The sequence below is a fragment of the Piliocolobus tephrosceles genome, chromosome 13, assembly GCF_002776525.5.
Source record: "Piliocolobus tephrosceles isolate RC106 chromosome 13, ASM277652v3, whole genome shotgun sequence".
Taxonomy (NCBI): domain Eukaryota; kingdom Metazoa; phylum Chordata; class Mammalia; order Primates; family Cercopithecidae; genus Piliocolobus; species Piliocolobus tephrosceles.
This window is the reverse complement of record NC_045446.1, coordinates 79,427,256-79,450,567: the sequence shown is the minus strand read 5'-3', so window position 1 is coordinate 79,450,567 and position 23,312 is coordinate 79,427,256. Positions and strand designations below refer to the sequence as shown.

The 23,312-nt window shown below is 36.0% G+C and overlaps 1 protein-coding gene across 4 annotated transcripts in view; it reads left to right on the top strand.

The window, feature by feature from the left end:
- Positions 1-23,312, top strand: part of NOX4 (NADPH oxidase 4) — a 165,521-nt gene that overhangs the window by 24,664 nt on the left and 117,545 nt on the right. For all 4 annotated transcript variants that reach the window (XM_023209124.1, XM_023209122.1, XM_023209123.1 and 1 more), the window contains 2 exons: positions 16,542-16,652; positions 18,280-18,364. In XM_023209124.1, the coding sequence (XP_023064892.1) occupies positions 16,542-16,652; positions 18,280-18,364 (196 nt within the window). The remainder of the gene's footprint in view (positions 1-16,541; positions 16,653-18,279; positions 18,365-23,312) is intronic.

Here is a 23,312-nt window from a genome sequence, read left to right as displayed (position 1 = left end):
GCCCAGGCTGGAGTGCAGTGGCGCAATCTTGGCTCACTGAAAGCTCCACCTACCGGTTTCACGCCATTCTCCTGCCTCAGCCTCCCGAGTAACTGGGACTACAGGCGCCCTCCACTAGGCCTTGCTAATTTTTTTTTTGTATTTTTTTAGTAGAGACGGGGTTTCACCGTGTTAGCCAGGATGGTCTCGATCTCCTGACCTCGTGATCCTCCCACCTTGGCCTCCCAAAGTGCTGGGATTACAGGCGTGAGCCACCACGCCCGGCAGATAAAGACACATTCTTAATGTAACCTGCAAAGTCTAGCATGTTCTGCCCTGACCAGCTTCTTCAGCTTTATGTTCCTTCACCCTTCATTTCCAAACGAAACATACTGGCCTACTATTTATTTATTATATATACACCGTGTTTTCATTTGCTACACATCACTTCTCATGCTGCTTTTTCCCTGCATGGATGTCCTTATTTCTAGCTGACTTCTGGTTTTATTCTTCAGATCTCAGTTTCCTTTTTACTTTCCATTAATCAAGGAAGGCTTGCTGATCTTCCCATTTAGATCTGATTTCCTGTTACGTGTATTCATACTCTGTTTCTCATTTATCACTGTTACAAATTGTATCTGCTTATCAAGTTATTTGATTAATGTATTTCCTCTACTAAAACATAAGCAGCCTAAGGGAAAGGGAATTTTATGTTTTTAGTTCACTGTTGAACTCATAGTGTCCCAAATTATGTGCCAATCACAATAAATATGTGTTCAATTAATAATGTGAGTGGAACAGATAGCACTTACTTTAAAATATGGAAAAAAGTGTTTAGTGAAAGGATGTGATCCAGTGACCGTATGGCAATGACTTAACTCTATATACTGTCTGCATTTTTTAGACTGTTTTCACTTTTCACAAAAGCCCTAACAGGTAGGATTATTATGTTGTATTTGTTTTATAGGTAAGGAAATTGTATCCCTCTCAATGAACTATTTCAAGATTAAAATTTATTAAGTAGAATATTTAAGATAAGAAACTATTTGTTTGAGATTTAAAAAAAATGTACTTGGTATACCTAGATATTATGCTGTTCAATAACTTATTTTAAATGGCATTTAAAAATATTTTTCTATAGGATTGTTTTGGTTCATGCTGGTATAACTAAATATCATAGACTAGGCAGCTTAAACAACAAACATTTTTCTGTTGCTTGGGAAGTGCAACACTGAATCTACAGTGTCAGTAGATTCAGAGTTTGATGAGGGCCCTCTTCCTTTTTTACAGATGGCTGCCTTTTTGCTGTATCCTAACCTGATGAGAGAAGGAGAGAGGGTACTCTGGTGTCCTCCTCCTCTTACAAGGGCATTAATCCTTTTGCTGTGCAGAAGCTCTTTAGTTTAATTGAATCCCATCAGAGTGAACAGGTGACCTACAGAATGGGAGAAAATTTTTGCAGTCTATCCATCTGACAAAGGGCTAATATCCAGAATCTACAAAGAACTTAAACAAATTTACAAGAAAAAAACAACCCCATCAAAAAGTGAGCAAAGGATATGAACAGACACTTCTCAAAAGAAGACTTTTATGTAGCCAACAGATACAGGGAAAAATGCTCATCATCACGGGTCATCAGAGAAATGCAAATCAAAACCACAATGAGATATAATCTCACACCAGTTAGAATGGCGATCATTAAAATGTCAGGAAACAACAGACGCTAGAGAAGATGTTGAGAAATAGAATGCTTTTAGACTGTTAGTGAGAGTATAATTTAGTTCAACCATTGTGGAAGACAGTGTGGCGATTCCTCAAGGATCTAGAATAGAAACACCATTTGACCCAGCAATCACGTTACTGGGCATATACCCAAAGGATTATAAATCATTCTACTGTGAAGACACATGCACATGTATGTTTATTGCACCACTGTTCACAATAGCAAAGACTTGGAATCAACCCAAATGCCCATCAGTGAGAGACTGGATTAAGAAAATGTGGCACATGAACAGAAAACCAAACACTGTACGTTCTCACTCATAGGTGGGAGTTGAACAATGAGAACACATGGACACAGGGAGGGGAACAATCACAAACTGGGGATTGTCAAGGAGTTGGGGGCTAGGGGAAGGATAGCATTAGGAGAAATACCTAATGTAGTTGATGGATTGATGGGTGCAGCAAACCACCATGGCATGTGTATACCTATGTAACAAACCTACACGGTCTGCACTTGTAGCTCAGAACTTAAAGTATAATAAAAAATTTTCAAAAAATAAAGACATTAATCCTATCATGGGGACTCCATTCTCATAACTTCATCTACATCTAATTTTGTATCAAAGGCCATAACTCCAAATACCATCACATTGGCGACTAAGGCTTCAACAAATGAATTTTGGAGAGAAACAGCATTTAGTTCATAACAAAAACTAAACTATGTTTTATTTGTATGTCCTCATTTAAAATCTATTTGTAGTTTTAAAAATTACATATGGAATCCAGAGTTAATTATGTATCTTAGACACCTTGACAGGTGGGACTTGAATTTTGAAAATAACACTTCCATCTAGTGACAACTAACCTGATTAAATTTTAAAACTCTGGAGTAGCTGGGAAGGGTAAAACAAATCATTCACATAGAATGGACTGGACACATAACTTAGAGCAGTCATTTTTTGAAAAAATAAACACATGAGATAACTGATGCTTATGAAGCTTATGGATTAATAATGATCAAACAAAACAATCTGTTTAGCTAATAGAATATTGCCCATGTAGTAACTAGATAAAATGTTTTCTTATAATCTTGCCACTTTAAAATGGGTCCATCTCCGTTTTCCTCACTCCACTGCTTTGGAATGAGAACGTTTTGTACTCTGAAAACCTATTAAAAAGAAGTTTTCTTCTTAGTTTAAAAAACTAACTATATTCAGGAACAAATATGTATGAGAAAGTGGGTTGTTGGTAAAATTTCCAGTTGGATTTTGCAGAATCGTGAAGAAGTTGATGCTAAAATAAACTCTATCCCAAGGGGATACGTAAAGCCACTTTGAATTAAATTACTGTGGAATTTAATATAAATACAATAATAAAACACTTCCAGACATGCAATACATAGTTAGACAATGAGGATATATACAGATTTTCTTTAAAGCATTGAATCTCAAAGGAAATATGGATGATTTATTTGTATCTCTTAATTCCTGAACTTTTGTGATAGATTTTTTTCTGATATATTTTAAATTAACTATTGTTTAGCTACATTAAAACTACAAATACAATTGTCATATACAGTCCTTTGAATTAAAGTGTTCTTATCATATGCAAATGCCAGATCAAAAGAGATAATTATTCTATTTCTCTGGAACCCTATATAAACAAGAAAAACCTGTCACTCTCAAATGATAATTATTTTACTGATTGAGATAGAAAATTATATTTAACCTTTTTTAGATAGTCCAGAGAGTATTATGTCTATTTGTCCACTTACTGGTATATCCATTAAACTATATCCCTAAGGTGTTTCAACTTAAGATGTAGAAATAGCCTAATTGGACATATTAATTACTTTTTCTATCAGTCAATGAAAATTACTGCTTTCCTGAAAACACTATTTATTTTCCTGTCTCCCTTTCAGGAACTGTATTTCATATGCTGACAATAAACACAAACTTGACATTTTGCCAACAGTTAAGTTGGAAATATCAAGTGCATGAACAAATTCAAGATAAGAAAAGCACCTGTCTTACACATGTTCTTAGTCAGTGTCATTAAAATAGAGTTGTTTTGTGGCCTACTTCAGGAAATATATACAGATATGACCCCATCTCTTGTTATATTTTTGTACACTGTTCATCTAAAAAGTGTGGATAGTACCAGACAACAGCAGATGACAAGCTAGCAAGAAAATGATTCAAATTTGTTGCCAAAAAATATTGCATCAATACCAAAGGGGACTGATTCTTTGAAAATTACGTTGTGTCATGTGATTGTAATTAGCTTGTATGAAGCACAGCTGATCTGGGATGTAGACTTCAGTGGTAATCCAGAGAATAGTGTTCCTATTATTATTAATAGGAATTATTGCTATATGATAGGCATTAAACAGTTTACATACATAATTATTTTTATTTGTTTATATTAGATGGACAGAATCTGATTACTAATATTCCTCAGTTCCTATCCAAATTTGTTAATTTAGGTATGATCCTCCTTTATTTATTTTATACAAATTACTTATGATATAATGAATATCTGTACCTACAACTAGAATTAGAACATTATGCATAATTTACATCTATATATTTGGTTATCTCATCATATGTCTATATTTTTCTTCTCTCTTCCTGCAAGAGATTACCACTATTGTGAATTTTGAGTTTCTCATTTTTTGACATTGAAAAGATAGTTTTATTTTGCTTGTATACTTAATGTATTACTTGTTTTGATTGAGTTCCAACTTTTTATGTCTTGAGAAATCCAATGCCTATGCTACTAATGTCCAAAAAATGAATATATTATGTTCTATTAAAAGTTTTGAATTTTGATTTTGCTATTTAAGTTCTTAACTATTCAGGAATTAATGTTTTGGGGTGGTTTGAAACAAGGATGTTGTGTGATTTTGTTTGTATATGATAACTCATTTTTTCCTTCATCGAATAGACTCTTTTCCCATTAATCTGACATGCCCCCTCTGTCACATATCATAGTTGATACATATATAGTTGTTTACGGGTCTTTGTTCCATTGGTCAGTTTATCTATCTATACGCAAGAAACACATTCTGAATTACTGTGACTTTATAGTAAGTTCTATTATGTGAAGGCCAAATTGTGTCTCCTTTTCTTTTAGTGTTTCACTTTGCTTCTGCTGTTTTGCATTTCTGCATACATTTTAAAGTCAGCTTCCCAAGTTTTATGAAGAAAACCTGTTGGAGTTCGATTGGAGTTACATTGAGTTTGTAAATCAATTTTGAGAGATTGGCATCTTTACAATATTAAATCTCCCTACATGAAACATGGCGTATTAGTTATCTACTTAGCCCTTCTCTTACGTTCCTTTAGTTTCTTGTTTTTACATGTGTCTTGTGGTTTTGTTTTTGTTGTTGTTGTTAAATTTTTTACTAGACAGTTCACATTTTTTATTACTTTTATAAAATAAAATCTTTAAAATGTTTTAAAAAATATTTGTTGCTGTTATGTATTAATGCAGTTAGCTAGTTTTCTTTCATCCTTACCCTCCCTTGCTCCCTTTCTTCTTTTTTTTAAAATTCTTTCTTCCCAAAAGGAGCAGAATAAAACAAAAGTTTACTAAGGATTGCATTTATTGAATAGAAAACGTTTTAGAGGCATGTTACAAGTAGTTTGTGACTGAATTTCCTCACATAGTAGTATTATGTTTTCTCTTGGCAGATGAGTAATGCAAACATTAGAAAATTCAAATAAATTTTTCATAACTTGAAAGAGATAATAGTGGGATTTTACTGGTCAATTTTACTTTAAGATCTGTGACTTATAAGATGCTCTGTAATGAGGTTTTGTTCCCCTCATTTCACTTTCTTCTGCTCCATAATGTTAATATTGGATTTAAACATTTTCTTCTCATATTTTTTTAAACTTTTATTTTAGGATCAGTGGTACATGTGCAGGTTTACTATAGGGATAAATTGTGTTTCGTGGGGATTTAGTGTACAGATTATTTTTTTCACCTAAGTAATAAGCATAGTACCACATAGATAGTTTGTTGAATGTCTCGCTTCTCCCACCCTCCACCCTCAAGTAGACCCATGTCTGTTGTTCCATTCTTTACGTTCCTAACTACTCAATGTTTAGCTCTCAATTTGTAAGGGAGAATATGCGCTCGGTATTTGGTTTTCTGTTTTAGGATAATCACCTCCAGCCCCATTCATATTTCTTGCAAAGGACATGATCTTGTTTCTTTTTATGGCTGTACAGTATTCCATGGTATATATATACCATATTTTCTTTATCCAGTCTGTCATTAATGAGCATTTAGGTTGATTCCATGTCTCCTCTTGTGAATAGTGCTGTGATGAATGTATGTGTGCATGCGTCTTTATGGTAGAATGATTTATATCCCTTTGGGTATATATTCAATCATAGGATTTCTGGATCAAATAAAAATTTGGTTTTAAGTTTGTTGAAAAATTGCAAAACTGTTTTCCACAGGGGCTGATCTAATTCACATTCCCATGAACAACATGTAAGTGTTCCCTTTTCTCTGCAACCTTCCCAGAATCTGTTATTTTTTGACTTTTTAATTATAGCCATTCTGATGGGTGTGAGATGGTATCTCATTGTGGTTTTGATTTACATTTCTCTAGTAATTAGTGATGTTGAACATTGTTTTCATATGCTTGTTGGCCACATGTATGTCTTGTTTGGAAAAGTGTCTTTTTATGTTCTTAGCACACTTTTAAATGAGATTTTTTTTTTTTTTTTTGCTTAATTTGTGTAAGTTTCTTACAGAATCTGTGTACTAGGTCTTTGTCATATGCATGGATTTCAAATATTTTCATCCATTCTGTAGGTTGTCTGTTTATAGTTTCTTTTGTTGTGTAGAAGCTGCTTAGTTTAATTAGATCTTATTTGTCCATTTTTGATTTTGTTGTAATTGCTTTTGTTGTCTTCATCAGAAATCTTTGCCAAGGTCTATGTCCTGAATGGTATTTTTCCTAGGTTATCCTCCAGGCTTTTTATAGTTTTAGGTTTTACATTTAAGTCTTTCATTCATCTTGAGTTGATTTTTATATTGCTTTAAGAAAGGGGTCCAGATTAAATCTTTTGCAAATGGGTAGCCAGTTATCCTAGCACCATTTATATTGTTGCTAGGAGGATATAGTTGCAGTTATCCTAGCAACATTATTTCCTATTGATTGCTTTTGTTGATTTTGTCAAAGATCAGATGGTTGTAGGTATGCAGCTTTATTTCTGGGCACTCTATTCTGTTCCATTAGACTGTGTGTATGTGTACCAGCACTATGCTGCTTTGGTTACTGTAGTCTTGTAGTATAATTTGAAGGCAGGTAATGTGAGGCCTCCGGCTCTGTTCTTTTGCTTGGTATTACTTTGGCTATTTGGGCTCTTTTTTGGTTCCATATGAATTTAAAATAGTTTTTCTTCTAATTCTGTGATGACTGACATTGGTAGTTTGATAGGAATGGTATTGAATCTGTAAATTGCTTCGGCCAGTATGGCCATTTTAACTATAATGATTCTTCCCATTTATGAACATGGAATTTTTTTGTCATTTGTTTGTGTTATTTCTGATTTCATTCAGCAATATTTTATAATTCTCTTGCAGATGTCTTTTACTTACCTGGTTATTTGTATTTCTAGGTATTTTATTATTTTTGTGGATATTGTGAATGGGATTATGATCTTGATTTGGCACTCAGCTTGAACATTGTTGGTGTATAGAAATGCTACTAATTTTTATACCTTAATATTTTTATCTTTAAACTTTGCTGAAGTTGTTTATAAGATCTAGGAGCTTTGGGCAGAGATTATTGGATTTTCTAGGCATAGAATCATATCATCTGCAAACCAAGATCATTTGAATTTCCTCTCTTCTTATTTGGATGTCTTTATATTTTTCTCTTACTTGTCTGCTCTGTCTAGGGCTTCCTGTATTACGGTGAGAGGAGAGAGGGCATCCTTGTCTTGTTTCCGTTCTCAAGGGGAATACTTACAGCTTTTCCCTTTTCAAAGTGATGTTGGCTGTGGGTTTGTCATAGATGGCTCTTATTATTTTGAGTTATGTTACTTCAATGCCTAGTTTATTGAGGGTTTTTAACATGAAGCAATGTTGAATTTTACTCAAAGTCTTCTCTGCGTCTATTGAGATGATCATGGTTTTTTAATATTTAAGTTTGTGTGATATATACCATTTATTGATTTGTGTATGTTGGAGCAGCCTTTGTCTCAGGTATAAAGCCTACTTGATTGTGGTGAATTAACTTTTTGATTGCTGCTGGACTTGATTTATTAATATTTTGGGGGGATTTTTGCTTCTATTTTCATCAAGGATATTGGCCTGAAGTTTTCTTTTTTCGTAGTATCTCTGCCAGGTTTTGGTACCAGAATGATCCTGGTTTTGGTACCAGAATGAGTTAGAGGAAAGTCTCCTCATGTTTTTGGAATAATTTTAGTAGGAATGGTACTATCTCTTCTTTATACATCTGGTTGAATTTGGCTATGAATCTGTCTGGTCCTGCGTTTTCTCTGACTGGTAGGATTTTTATTATTGATTCAATTTTGGAACTTATTATTTGGTCTATTCAGGGTATCGATTTCTTCCTGGTTCAATTTTGGAGGGTCTATGTTTCCAGAAATTTCTTCATTTCTTTTAGGTTTCATAGTTTGTTTGCATAAAGATGCTCAAAATTGTCTCTGAGTGTTTTTTGTACTTCTCTGAAGCCTGTGATAATGTTTCCTTTGTCATTTCTGATTGTGTTTATTTGGATCGTCTCTCTTTTTCTATATTAGTCTAGCTAGCAGTCTATCAGTCTTATTTATTCTTTCAAAAAACCAATTTTACCATTTGCTGAACTTTTGTATGATTTTTCCTCCTTCAGTTTCATTCAGTTCAGCTCTGATTTTGGTTATTTTTTGTTCCCCTAGCTGTGGTGTTAGGTAGTTAATTTGAAGTCTTTCTAACTTTTTGATGTGGGTGCTTAGTGCTGTAAACTTCCCTCTCAACACTCCTTTAGCTGTGTCTCAGAGATTCTGGTATGTTGTATCTTTGTTCTTAGTTTCAAAGAATTTCTTGATTTTTACCTTAATTTCATTGTTTACCCAAAAGTCATTCAGGAGCCGGTTATTTAATTTTCATGTAATTGCATGGTTTCAAGCAATCTTCTTAGTGTTGAGTTATATTTCTATTGCATTGTGGTCCAAGAGTGTGGTTGGTATGATTTGAGGTTTTTAAATTTTGCTGAAAATTGTTTTATGGCTGAGCATGTGGTCAATTTTAGAGTATATACAATGTGCAGATAAGAAGATTGTATATTCACTTGTTTGGGGGTAGATTGTCCTGTAGATATCTGTTAGGTCCATTTGGTCAAGTGACAAGATCATGTCTTGAATATCTTTGTTAGTTTTCTGACTCAAGGATATGCCTAATAATATTAGAGGGGTTTTGAAGTCTTCTGTTATTTTTGTGCGGTTATCTAAGTCTCTTCATAGGGCCCTAAGAACTTTTTTTATGAATCCGGGTGCTCCTGTGTTGAGTTCATATCTACTTAGAATAATTAGGTCTTCTTATTAAATTGAACCCTTTACCATTATGTAATGCCCTTCTTTGTCTTTTTTGTTCATTGTTGGTTTAAAGTATGTTTTGTCGGAAACCAGAGTAGCAACTCTTGCTTTTTTCTGTTTTCTGTTTACTTGGTAGATTTTTTTGCATCCTTTTACTTTGAACCTATGAATGTCATTGCATGTCAGATGGGTCTGTTGAAGACAGCATTCAGTTGGCTCTTGTGTCTTTTTCCAGTTTGCCACTCTGTCTTTTAATTAGGGCATTTAGCCTGTTTACATTCAAGGTTATTACTGATATATGTGAATTTGTTCCTATCATCATGTTGTTAGCTAGTTATTATGCAGACTTTATTGTGTAGTTGCTTTATGGTATCAATGGTCTACGTACTTAAGTTTGTTTTGTTGTGGCTGGTAATGGTCTTTTGTCTTTATATTTAGCACTCCCTTCAGGATCTCTTATAAGGCAAGTCTTGTGGTTAGGAATTTCCTTAGCTATTGCTTGCCTGAAAAGTATCTTATTTCTCCTTTGTTTATGAAGTTTAGTTTCGCTGGATATGAAATTCTTGGTTGGGATTTTTTTCCTTAGGAATACTGAATATAGTCCCCCAATTTTGACTGTCTTGTAGGGTTTCTGTTCAAAGGTCCACTTTAGCCTGAAAGTATTCCCTTTGTAGTTTGACTTGCCCCTTCTCTCTAGCTGCCTTTAACAGTTTTTCTTTCATTTTGATCTTGGAGAATCTGATGACTGTGTTTTGGGGATGGTCATCTTGTATAGGATCTCACAGGGGTTCTCTGCATTTTCTGAATTTGAGTGATAGCCTATCTAGCAGAGTTGGGGAAATTTCCATGAATTATATCCTCAGACATGTTTTCCAATTTGCTTATTCTCTCTCAGGGATGCCAATTAGTAAGTTGCCCCTTTTACTTAATCCCATATTTCCTGGAGGTTTTATTCATTCTTTTTTCTTTATTTTTGTCTGAGTTAATTTGGAGAACTGGCCTTCAAGCTCTAACATTCTTTCCACAGCTTGGTGTATTCTGCTGTTAATACTTGTGATTGGATTATGAAATTCTAGTAGTGAGTTTTTTAGCTCTATCAGATCAGTTTGGTTCTTACTTAAAATGGTCATTTCATCTTTCAGTTCTTGCATCATTTTACTATATTTCTTAGTTTCCTTTGATTTGGTTTCAATTTTCTCCTGAATCTCTATGATGTTTGGTTCTATCTATATTCTGAATTATATTTCTGTCATTTTAGCCATTTCAGCCTAGTTAAGAACTATCGCTTGGGACCTAATGTGGTCATTTGGAAGTAAGAAGACACTCTAGATTTTTGAGTTGCCAGATTCCTTCTCATCTATGTGGACTGATGTTCCTTTAGTCTTTGAAGTTACTGTTCTTTGGATGGAGATTTTTACAATTTTATTTTCGTTGATGCCTTTGGAAATTTGGTTGTGGTTTAAGGTAGGTTCAGTAGACTGACTTTATTTCTGGAAGGTTTTAGGGGGCCAAGGATCAGCTCAGCACTCCTGGACTGCATGATTAACTCTGGGCGGCTGTACTAGGCACCCAGCTTCGGTCTCTGGCCCTTTGAGGTAAGGAATCTGATTCACTGGAGGGCTCAGGTATCCCAGTCTACTGGCCACAACTCTACAAAGCTGGTGCTAGCAGGGTTCACTCCTGTAGGCTTGGGTGGTGCACTGGTGGGAGTGAGCCTGAAGTGGTCCTGTGTATGCTCATGCCTATGGCAGTGGCAATGTGGCTGGTGCAGGGCGGTGGCAGAGGCAGAGTTGCCAGCGTCCATGTATGCATTTGTGCTGTTGGTGGTAGTGTAACAGGGCACTCCTGCATCAGCAAGGGGTTAGATAGTGAGCTCTGTATCATCTGTGGTGGCACAGTGGGATGCATTCACACACATGTACTGGCTGGGTAAGGGAGGTGAGGTCTGCCCACATGGGGAGAGGGAGACTGTAGTGGGGCAAGGCTTCAGGTTGGCTAGTGTGCATTGTCAGGGGCTGGTCTACTGGAGTTCTTCGACAAACAGGCACAGTCTTCCAGTGAAGGAGCTATGATGATAACCCCTGGGAAGCAACTTGGTTGGGCATCGGAGGATATGCTTCAAGCAGGAACATACAGTCAGGCTGTACCCAGGAGAGACCAGCAGACAGGGGATGTGCTGTTTGGACTGGTCCCATCCCATTTGCAACACCACCATACTCTCCTTAGGTCCGAGAGTCTCTCAAAGGCTGACATCACTTAGAAGGACATGGAGAGTCTTGGGGGATGGGCACCCTGCCCGTGCTCCACTGCAACTGTTCCTGTGCCAAACCCTCTAGGCTCTGCATAGGCTGGAATCCTGTTTCTTCCACCTCTCTACCAACTCTATCTGTCAGCTCAAGTGTCTGTAGGAGTCATGGGCTCTCTTGCTGCCAGGACTTTTGGAGGTTCCTGGTGAGGACAGAGCACTCCTCACCTGTTTAACTCACTCCTTCCCCAGGAGTTGCTGGGGTCCAGGAACGAGACCCAGTGCTCAACAGCCCCCTACAGGGCTCCCAGCTTCCTCCCCAAGTTCAGCCCACTGTTTGTGTCCTCACTTTCACCCACTCTCAATGCTTTCCTGCTGAAGATCTGCTCAGAGTTTGCTAGTCTTCCCCATGTCCCTGTCTCTCAGTGTGAGATGTTCCTCCTGGCTGTATCTAGTCAGCCATCTTGGGTCTCGTCCTACTTTCTTTCAGACTAAGTCTTTAGTCTTTTCAAAATCTATTAATAAAAACATTTGTGCCTTTATATTTGTCAAAATATATGTATTCTAAATTTGCTTATTATTTATTTCTATTCATCCATTCATTTATTCACACAAGACTTCTTCTTGAAGCTTGCTTAGATTTACCTTCTTACACAATTTTAATTTTTAATTATTATAGTAATTGCATATACGTGTAAAGTACACATGATATTTTGATACAAACATGCAATGTGTAGTAAGAGTAGTTGGGCTATCTATCACCTCAACCATTTATCATTTCTTTATGTTGGGAAAATTGTAATTCCACTCTTTTAGTTATTTTGGAATATACAGTAAATTCTTGTTAACTGTAGTTGCCCTATTGTCCTATCAAACAATAGATATTATTCCTTTTAATGGGTACTGAGTTCATGTACCCATTAACCATTGCCTCTTCATCTCCCCACTTCCCACTACTCTTCTCAGCCTATTCTCTGTCTCCATGAGTTCAATTTCTTTTTTTTCAGCTCCCATACATGTATTCACTCAGGATTTATTGATTGCCCAATTTGATGGATAGAGTTGCCTACAGATTATGGGACTAAGAATAATGTAACTAGGAATTTTCTTGAGGTGCCTGCTTTTTGATATATATATATATATGTGTGTGTGTATATATATATATATGTGTGTGTATATGTATGTGTGTGTGTGTGTGTGTGTGTGTGTGTGTGTATGACTTCATCTTCTTGATAACAGTGGGGAATTTTCAGTGACCACTTCATAATATTTTCCATGATACTGCAAGCTGAGCAATTTAAAGTTATTGGTGGACATATAAGCTTTGTGAATAAAATAGCCACACAGATTGTAAATATTTGAACTAACTTGAGAGTTGTAACCAAATAAAATGCTTATCAGAGCATGGTATCTGTGTTTAAAGATTCAGCTCAATTCAACAAACATTTACTGAATACTACCATTTTGTTAGGGCTGAGGATATATAGCTGTAAAAAAATAAAATAATGATGCTGCCTTTGAAAAACTTACTACCTGAGTGCAGGAAAAGAGTAGAAAGGAGGAGTAAGCCAGATCCTAGAGTTGAGAGGCAGTTATAAGGAGAAATGAGGTGCCTTTGGGGTTTCTGCTTCTCCATGGAATGTCCTTGTGATAATATATAAGAATTAAGGTAATGCATAGAAAGTCAGAGAAGTTTGAGGTCTTATAAGACACAAACACATAAATTCATATTTTCAACTAAAGAGGAAATGGTGCTGGCTAGGACTATAGGGGTAACTTGTGACTAAGTAATAAATAATGTAGTCATGCTTGATAGAAGATGAAACCCAAGACCTCTGTTTAACTAACATACTTTACTGGCAACTAAGGATAATGCATATGGCCTATAGGAGCCATTGGAGTAGGCTTTTCTCATGTCTCTCAATTTAGTATTTATCCTTTCATATCCTTCAGTACATTTTTTGCCTTAGTTTTAACCCTGAGATGAAGAGTCATAGAGTCCAGCGTACAGAAATCCTTTTCAACTAGTTTGACTTTGGACAAGGTATACAGCTTCTAAGATCCTTATACGAGTCATCTGTAAAAAAATGAGTATAACAGTTCTTACTTCACAAGGTTTTTGAAAATATTTTCATTGATGCATTAAAAACACTTAGCCTAGCGACTGTTCTGTATTGGATGATAAAGAGATGGTAAACCTGTTTGTTGTACCTTACTGTGTCAGCTTTCTATAGATGAGATTTTTATTGTTCTTGCTTTGTTTTTTATTTATGCCTAGACTATTTACTTTTGTATTCTTAATATAAAAATGGTATTTTTAAAGCTACATTTGGCCTGTAAGTTTGGAAATATGCAATTACATTTGCTTGCTATAATTTAACGGTTGCCATTGTTTCATAACTTGTAAAGAGTACAGTTGGCTAAATAGCCTTAGGTAGTGGTATTCAACCCAGGTGGCATATTAGAATCATCTGGAAAGCTTTCACAAATGTCCATGTTCAGGCACTGCCCAAAGTCATTGAATCAGGATTTCTTGTTGTGGACCTAATTATTATTATTTTGTAACAGCTCTTCATCTCTGACGTGGCAATAATAACATCTACTCAGCTTGTCAGGGTAGATCTGATGATTACATTAAAGTATATTCAAAAGCAAATGATAAACAGATAATTGAAATAAAAATGTAGCGTAATATTAAAACATTTTAGAAATACTTACCCTGGTCTTGAGGGGTTTAACATTTACTTACAGAAAAAAGTTAAAACATAAAAATTCAAGGTAACATGTCACACACTAAATGGAAGTAACAGAATAATTATGCTGGGAATCCCATCCTAATAATACTGTGTAGGCAATCCTTAATGTATATGAGGCTGTGACCTTGTCTAGTACTTCTCAAATATTTATACCTCAGTTTCCTTTAATGATAAAAGAACAAGAACAATAACCTTATTGGGCCTGGAGAGGGTTACTAGGAGAGAAGTCTTATCTAGGATGGTTGTCTAAAACCACTTACCTCAAATGTTTGTTCATTCATCAAGTCATTCAACAAAATGTTTATTACCTAATATGTGCCTTCTGGACATTTTCTTTTTAAAGGCAATTTAGCAGCACGATAAAGTAGGGGTTAATAGTATAGATGCTGGAGTCAGAATATCTGAGTTTGAATCCTGGCTCCACAACTTTCTGATTGTCTTATGTTGGGTAAATTCTTAACTTCATTATGACTCAATATTCCTTTTCTTTTAAGAAGAAAGATAATATTTTTAATAACTTCCTAGGGTTGCAGAAAGAGGTTTCATGTATTAATAAGCATAAATTGATCCAAACTATGTGTGGCTAATAATAAGAAATAGGTGTGCTTTTGCTAACATCTCTGCATTTTTATTCCATTATATTCTTCATTTGTTGTAGTATGAACATAATGCTTTCGGTGTGAACATATGAAGATAATGCTTTAAGTTAGCTGTCACCAAATGAAAATGATGCTTAAAATAATGGATATATCCTCCTCCCAAGACATAGTCAAATATATGAATCTCAGTTTTTTCAAGGCACCATCTTATTTAAGATTGGTCATTTTTAGCAACGTGGATTATCTAGAGGATGTTATGCTACGTGAAATAAGCCACGCAGAGAAAGACAAATACTGTATGATCTCACTTACATTTTGAATCTAAAAGAGTTGAAATCATAGAAGTACAGAGTAGAATGGTGGTTACCAGAGGGTGGGGATGGCAGTGGACAGAGTGTACAAAGTTTCGGTTAGAAGAAATAGGCCTGGTAATCGATTGCACAACATGGTGACTATAGTTAATAATAGTGTATTGTATTTTTCAAAATAGCTAAGAGTGTATTTTAATTTTAATTTTTTTTATTTTTTGAGACAGGGTTTCGCCCTGTCACCCAGGCTGGACTCCAGTGGCATTAACATGACTCACTGCAGCCTCAAGCTCCTGGGCTCAAGCAATCCTCCTGCCCCAGTCTCCAGAGTAACTGGGACTACAGGTACATTACACCATGCCCGACTAAGAGTGGATTTTAAATATTCTCACCACGTGGCATGCATCTGTAGTCCTAACTACTCATAAGACTGAGGCAGGAGGATAACTTGAACCTAGGAGGAAAGGGCTGCAGTGAGCCCTGATGGCACCACTGCGCTCAGCCTGGGAGAAAAAGTAAATACAATAAAGTAAATAAAGTAAAATAAAATAAAAATAAATAAATAAATTTATCACAAAGAAATGATAAGTGTTTTGGGGGATGTATATGTAAAATAGCTTGATTTGATCATTTCATGATATATACATGTATTAAAACATCATATTGTATCCATACATATACAATTATTATTTGTCAATTAAAAACAAAATAAAACTTTTTAAAAAGATTAGAAAGAAGATTAGAGACATAATCAGGGAAGTACAGAAAGCAATGAGTGCATATATACCAGTGGGTTCTCACCTAGTTTCCGGCCAGGAAAGAACTCTAGAAGAGTCGTGCTTACTATGTGATCAGAAAGATGAATAGAGTTACTGATAAGCAGAGCTTGCAGAAAAGCTGTGGTGTGTAAATGGGTGGGTCGTGTGGAGACTGAGAGTGTTCCAGAGAGAGAGAACATGCATGAAAAACTTGCTTGAAAACTGTGACGTTATCAGTGAGCAAAGGGTCCAACACCACATGCATGTGGAGGTGCAGTATATACAGAAACTCTCAAGACTCTTAACAGCCAGAACAGTGGGTTAGGGGCAGAACAAGAAATGGAGTTTCTGTGGGAACAGTGTTTACAGGTGATTGTAACACTATCATTAATGCGAGGAGTACTAAGTTTTAAGGCAGTGCAGAACAGAAAGAAAACAATTGTTCATAGGGGGTTTTAGTAAGAGGAAAAGGGACTATTCAAGGCTCTTGAAGGAGTTGGTATTTGACATGATTCTTAAAAGAGCAATAGGGTAAGACCTGTAGCTTGTAGAGCCAGGTCAGGGCTTTACTATTGTCCTTAACTGTGTGCTGACCTTGCCTTCTTTGTTCAGCTAGGACTGTGTCTAAGCAGAGCCTCCGCATCTGTTCTTAACCTCAACTGCAGCCTTATCCTTCTACCCATGTGCCGAATACTCTTGGCTTACCTCCGAGGATCACAGAAGGTAAGAAAAAACAGTCCTAGTTACAAATTCCAGCATAAAAATCAAGTGTAACAGTCATATATTAGTTTGTTTAGTTTTCATAGTCTGACTTTTGGCTGGAGTGATTTCTTCTAAGATGATGGTAAAAGCCATGTCACCTGTCAAGTTGATCTGTGAATTATTCTGCAACAACAGAATAATTGGATAAGGGCAGAGGATAATAGTAATATTATTAACAGGGATTTCCACCACTATGCTTAGTATTTCACATACACGCTGGCAAATACAGGGATTCTGGAATCCGGTATGGTTAGTTTCATTTCACACACAAGAAACCTCAGGCATAGAGGTTTTGAGTAACTTCGAGACTAGTGAATGGCAGAGCTAAGGTCAATCCTAATTTGAGTTCTTTCCATTATGTCATGTCTCACTGAGATTCTGTATTTTCACTTAGCTAAATCTAGGTAAGCAAACTAGAGTCCTTTAGATTCTGAGCAATACACGAAACGATTGCTGGTGTTGGCAACAACTTATCTCTGCTTAACACACATACTCATTCTGAAGTGTGTAATAGGCTTGAGAAACATGTCTTGATTAAATAGTGATGTCATTTGTTATATGTAGTGTTGTAAAATGAAGTATGTAAGAAAACAGAAAAACAGTTATTCTGCTAAAACTCAGCAAAAATTCTTTTTTGTATTTGTCTGTTTTTGTGTATATGTGTGACTATGTGTGTATGCATCTTGATTCTTCTTCCGTAAGATTCACTAAGCAAGGCACCACGGGATAGATATTGATATTTTAAAAGGAGTTAACTTGAGATCACTTTGATGTTCTATGAATTTGATATATGCAGATTTACTCTAGGAAAACTTCTCAACCCTTTCTACGTAATTATATTTAGAAACTCTTTCCTTTTAATGCAGTAATCTGTGAAAATAACTCTCTCTAGGTTGCCTACCATTTAAACTGCTAGGTTTTGATCCCTGTGGTTGGCTATTGGCTTGGCTTGGAGAAAGAGAAGATAAGTGGCGGGGAATGACAAGTTCCCACCTAAGTCCCTCAGTGTTAAATAATTCTTAAAGATTTGCCCCGAGTGTGAAACAGTCATTCAAAGGTGCTTGACATTTTAATTTGTTATAAGATCAAGCAGGCATTTCAAACTATAGATGAGATTGCTTCATTTTAAAATAATCTTATTTTTTGACTACAAAAGGAAATCCTATAGATTTTCAAACTTAAACATTCCAGAAATATGCAAAATGATCAGAGAAAGTTTACCCTCATTTTATTCTGCCAGAACAACCACTAATGACAATTTGTGGAAAGTGCCTGCAGATACACTAACATATAATACCATTAATGTTGATCAATATAAGATCACTGTGTAGTTTATGTTTTGTAACTTTTTTTACCTAACAAAGTATCTTAAACATCTTTCCATATCAATTATATAGCCTTCTCACATTTATTTTTTAATGGTTTAGGTTTTTCATTAACTAGATAGATCCTAATTCATCTCACCAAGTTTTGATTAATAGGTTTCTGACATATTTTAAAAATTTTGACATAATGAACAATGCTATCCTGAAGAATTTTTATCACATTTGTTGCACTATTTTTACCATAATAAATGATTTTTGTTTAGGTTCCAAGCAGGAGAACCAGGAGATTGTTGGATAAAAGCAGAACATTCCATATTACCTGTGGTGTTACTATCTGTATTTTCTCAGGTAAGAAAGCCAAAGTTATTAATTAATTTGTTAGAATTACACATTTAAAATGTAAACATTCCAGACATATGCAGAATGATCAGAGAAAGTTTTCCCTAATCTTATTCTTCCGGAACAACCAGTGATGACAATTTGGGGTAACTGCCTGAAGATATATTAACATGTAATGCCATTAATGTTGAACAATGTAAGATCGTAGCGTGGTGTGTGTTTTAAACCACACGTAAAATTATACATGGAAAATGTGTGATTTTATTGTTCTGTATATTATCTACTGTCAGCAACTTAATATTTTCTTATTATATAGCTTAGCAGTTCTTTCCATGTTTTTAAAAAGGGCTGTCTGTGGGGAACTACAGAAAATAGATGTGTGTTATGATTTTTACATTATGATATCCAAAAGCTGGCCCCCAAACTGATAATGACTATTTCCTGAAAGTAAGTAATTTCACTTAGAAATACTGGAAGAAACAGACTAAAAGTTTTCAGGTCTGAAAGTGATGATATGATATGAGTTTAAATGCATGAACCCTTTTTATTTTATTTATTTTATTTTTTTGAAACACGGTCTGACACTGTTACCCAGGCTGGAGTGCAGTGGTACAATCTTGGCTCACTGCAACCTCCACTTCCCAGGCTCAAGCCATCCTCCCAACTCAGCCTCCTGAGTAGCTGGGACTACAGGCGTGTGCCACCACGTCTGGCTAATTTTTGTATTTTTTGTAGAGGCGGGCTTTCACCATATTGCCCAGGCTGGTCTCGAACTTCTGAGCTCCAGCAATTTGCCTGCCTCAGCCTCCCAAAGCACTGTGATTATAGGCAGGAGCCCCCATGCCAGGCCAAATGAATGAAAATTACAATGTGAAATACTCATTAGTAGATTAGGATTCCATCCCAAATTATATGTGATTGATGTTTCTTTGGTATCAATATTTGGTAGAAAAACTAATGTCAAAATTTGCGAAGCTTTATCCTGCTCTTTTCTAAATTAAAAAATAAAGCAATGATCTTTGTATTATTATAAATCTTTTTAAAATACATTTTGATCCTGAGCTTTTAGATGATACTCTTCACATTTTTGGAATAGAAAGTAAGAAACATAGTGATGAAGTACACGAACCCTTAGGAGTCTATGCATAGGTTCTATATCCAGCTGCCATTCTCTTTTAATGTGTGACGTTACCTCTCTGATCCTCAATTATTATTATTATTATTATTATACTTTATGTTCTGGGGTACATGTGCACAACGTACACGTTTGTTACATATGTATACATGTGCCATGTTGGTGTGCTGCACCCATTAACTTGTCATTTACATTAGGTATATCTCCTAATGCTATCCCTCCCCTCTCCTCCCATCCCACAACAGGCCCCGGTGTATGATGTTCCCCTTCCTGTGTCCAAGCGATCTCATTGTTCAATTCCCACCTATGAGTGAGAACATGCGGTGTTTGGTTTACTGTTCTTGCGATAGTTTGCTGAGAATGATAGTTTCTAGCTACATTTCTAGCTACATCCATGTCCCTGCAAAGGACATGAACTCATCCTTTTTTTATGGCTGTATAGTATTCCATGGTATATATGTGCCACATTTTCTTAATCCAGTCTGTCATTGATACACATTTGGGTTGGTTCCAAGTCTTTGCTATTGTGAATAGTGCCGCAATAAACATACATGTGCATGTGTCTTTCTAGCAGCATGATTTATAATCCTTTGGGTATATCCCCAGTAATGGGATGGCTGGGTCAAATGGTATTTCTAGTTCTAGATCCTTGAGGAATCGCCACACTGTCTTCCACAATGGTTGAACTAGTTTACAGTCCCACCAACAGTGTAAAAGTGTTCCTATTTCTCCACATCCTCTCCAGCACCTGTTGTTTCCTGACTTTTTAATGATTGCCATTCTAACTGGTGTGAGATGGTATCTCATTGTGGTTTTGATTTGCATTTCTCTGATGGCGAGTGATGATGAACATTTTTTCACGTGTCTGTTGGCTGCATAAATATCTTCTTTTGAGAAGCGTCTGTTCATATCCTTTGCCCACTTTTTGATGGGGTTGTTTGTTTTCTTCTTGTAAGTTTGATTGAATTCTTTGTAGGTTCTGGATATTAGCCCTTTGTCAGATGAGTAGATTGCAAAATTTTTCTCCCATTCTGTAGGTTGCCTGTTCACTCTGATGGTAGTTTCTTTTGCTGTGCAGAAGTTCTTTAGTTTAATTCGATCTCATTTGCCAATTTTGGCTTTTGTTGCCATTGTTTTTGGTGTTTTAGACATGAAGTCCTTGCCCAAGTCTATGTCCTGAACGGTATTGCCTAGGTTTTCTTCTAGGGTTTTTATGCTTTTAGGTCTAACATTTAAGTCTCTAATCCATCTTGAGTTAATTTTTGTATAAGGAGTAAGGAAGGGATCCAGCTTCAACTTTTTACATATGGCTAGGAAATTTTCCCAGCACCATTTATTAAATAGGGAATCCTTTCCCTATTTCTTGTTTTTGTCCGGTTTGTCAAAGATCAGATGGTTGTAGATGTGTGGTATTATTTATGAGGGTTCTGTTCTGTTCCATTGGTCTATATCTCTGTTTTGGTACCAGTACCATGCTGTTTTGGTTACTGTAGCCTTGTAGTATAGTTTGAAGTCAGGTAGCATGATGCCTCCTGCTTTGTTCTTTTGGCTTAAGATTGTCTTGGCAATGAGGGCTCTTTTTTGGTTTCACATGGACTTTAAAGTAGATTTTTTCCAATTCTGTGAAGAAAGTCATTGATAGCTTAATGTGGATGACATTGAATCTCTAAATTACCTTGGGCAGTATGGCCATTTTCCCAACATCGATTCCTCCTATCCATAAGCATGGAATCTTATTCCACTTGTTTGTGAATTCTTTTATTTCATTGAGCAGTAGTTTGTAGTTCTCCTTGAAGAGGTCCTTCACATCCCTTGTAAGTTGGATTCCTAGGTATTTTATTCTCTTTGAAGCAATTGTGAATGGGAATTCGTTCATGATTTGGCTCTCTGTTTGTCTGTTATTGGTGTATAAGAATGTGTATGATTTTTGCACGTTGATTTTGTATCCTGAGACTTTGCTGAAGTTGCTTATCAGCCTGAGGAGATTTTGGGCTGAGATGATGGGGTTTTCCAAATAGACAATCATGTCATCTGCAAACAGGGACAATTTGACTTCTTCCTTTCCTAACTGAATGCCCTTTATTTCTTTCTCTTGCCTGATTGCCCTGGCCAGAACCTCAACACTACGTTGAATAGGAATGGTGAGAGAGGGTGTCCATCTTGTGCCAGTTTTTAAGGGGAATGCTTCCAATTTTTGCCCATTGAGTATGATATTGGCTGTGGGTTTGTCATAAATAGCTCTTATTATTTTGAGATACGTTCCATCAATACCGAATTTATTGAGAATTTTTAGCATGAAGGGCTGTTGAATGTTGTCAAAGGCCTTTTCAGCATCTATTGAGATAATCATGTGGTTTTTGTCTTTGGTTCTGTTTATATGCTGGATTACATTTATTGATTTGAGTATGTTGAACCAGCCTTGCATCCCAGGGATGAAGTCCACTTGATCATGGTGGATAAGCTTTTTGATGTGCTGCTGGAATCAGTTGGACAGTATTTTATTGAGGATTTTTGCATCGATGTTCATCAGGGATATTGGCCTAAATTCTCTTTGTTGTGTCTCTGCCAGATATGGTATCAGGATGATGTTGGCCTCATAAAATGAGTTAGGGAGGATTCCCTCTTTTTCTGTTGATTGGAATAGTTTCGGAAGGAATGGTACCCGCTCCTCCTTGTACCTCTGGTAGAGTTCAGCTGTGAATCCGTCCAGTCCTGGACTTTTTTTGATTGGTAGGCTACTAATTATTGCCTCAATTTCAGAGCCTGCTATTGGTCTCTTTAGGAATTCAACTTCTTCCTGGTTTAGTCTTGGGAGAGTGTATTTGTCCAGGAATTCATCGATTTCTTCTAGATTTTCTAGTTTGTTTGCATAGAGGTGTTTATATTATTCTCTGATGATAGTTTTTCTTTCTGTGGGATCGGTGGTAATATCCCCTTTATCATTTTTATGCATCTATTTGAATCTTCTTCTTTTCTTCTATATTAGTCTTGCTAGCGGTCTATCAATTTTGTTGATCTTTTAAAAAAACAGCTCGTGCATTCACTGATTTTTTTGGAAGGGTTTTTTGTGCCTCTATCTCCTTCAGTTCTGCTCTGATCTTAGTTATTTCTTGCCTTCTGCTGGCTTTTGAATGTGTTTGCTCTTGCTTCTCTAGTTCTTTTAATTGTGATGCTAGGATGTCAATTTTAGATCTTTCCTACTTTCTCTTGTATCCATTTAGTGCTATAAATTTCTGTCTACAAACTACTTTAAATGTGTCCCAAAGATTCTGGTATGTTGTGTCTTTGTTCTCATTGGTTTCAAAGAACATCTTTATTTCTGCCTTCATTTCGTTATGTACCCAGTAGTCACTCAGGAGCAGGTTGTTCAGTTTCCATGTAGTTGAGCGGTTTTGACTGAATTTCTTAGTCCTGAGTTCTAGTTTGATTGCACTGTGGTCTGAGAGACAGTTTGTTATAATTTCTGTTCTTTTACATTTGCTAAGGAGTGCTTTATTTCCAACTATGTGGTAAGTTTTGGAATAAGTGTGATGTGGTGCTGAGAAGAATGTATATTCTGTTGATTTGGGGTGGAGAGTTCTGTAGATGTCTATTAGGTCTGCTTGATGCAGAGTTGAGTTCAATTCCTGGATATCCTTGTTAACTTTCTGTCTCATTGATCTGTCTCGTGTTGACAGTGTGGTATTAAAGTCTCCCATTATTATTGTATGGGAGTCTAAGTCTCTTTGTAGGTCTCTAAGGACTTGCTTTATGAATCTGGGTGCTCCTGTATTGGGTGCATATATATTTAGGATAGTTAGCTCTTCAACAAGAAGAGCTAAC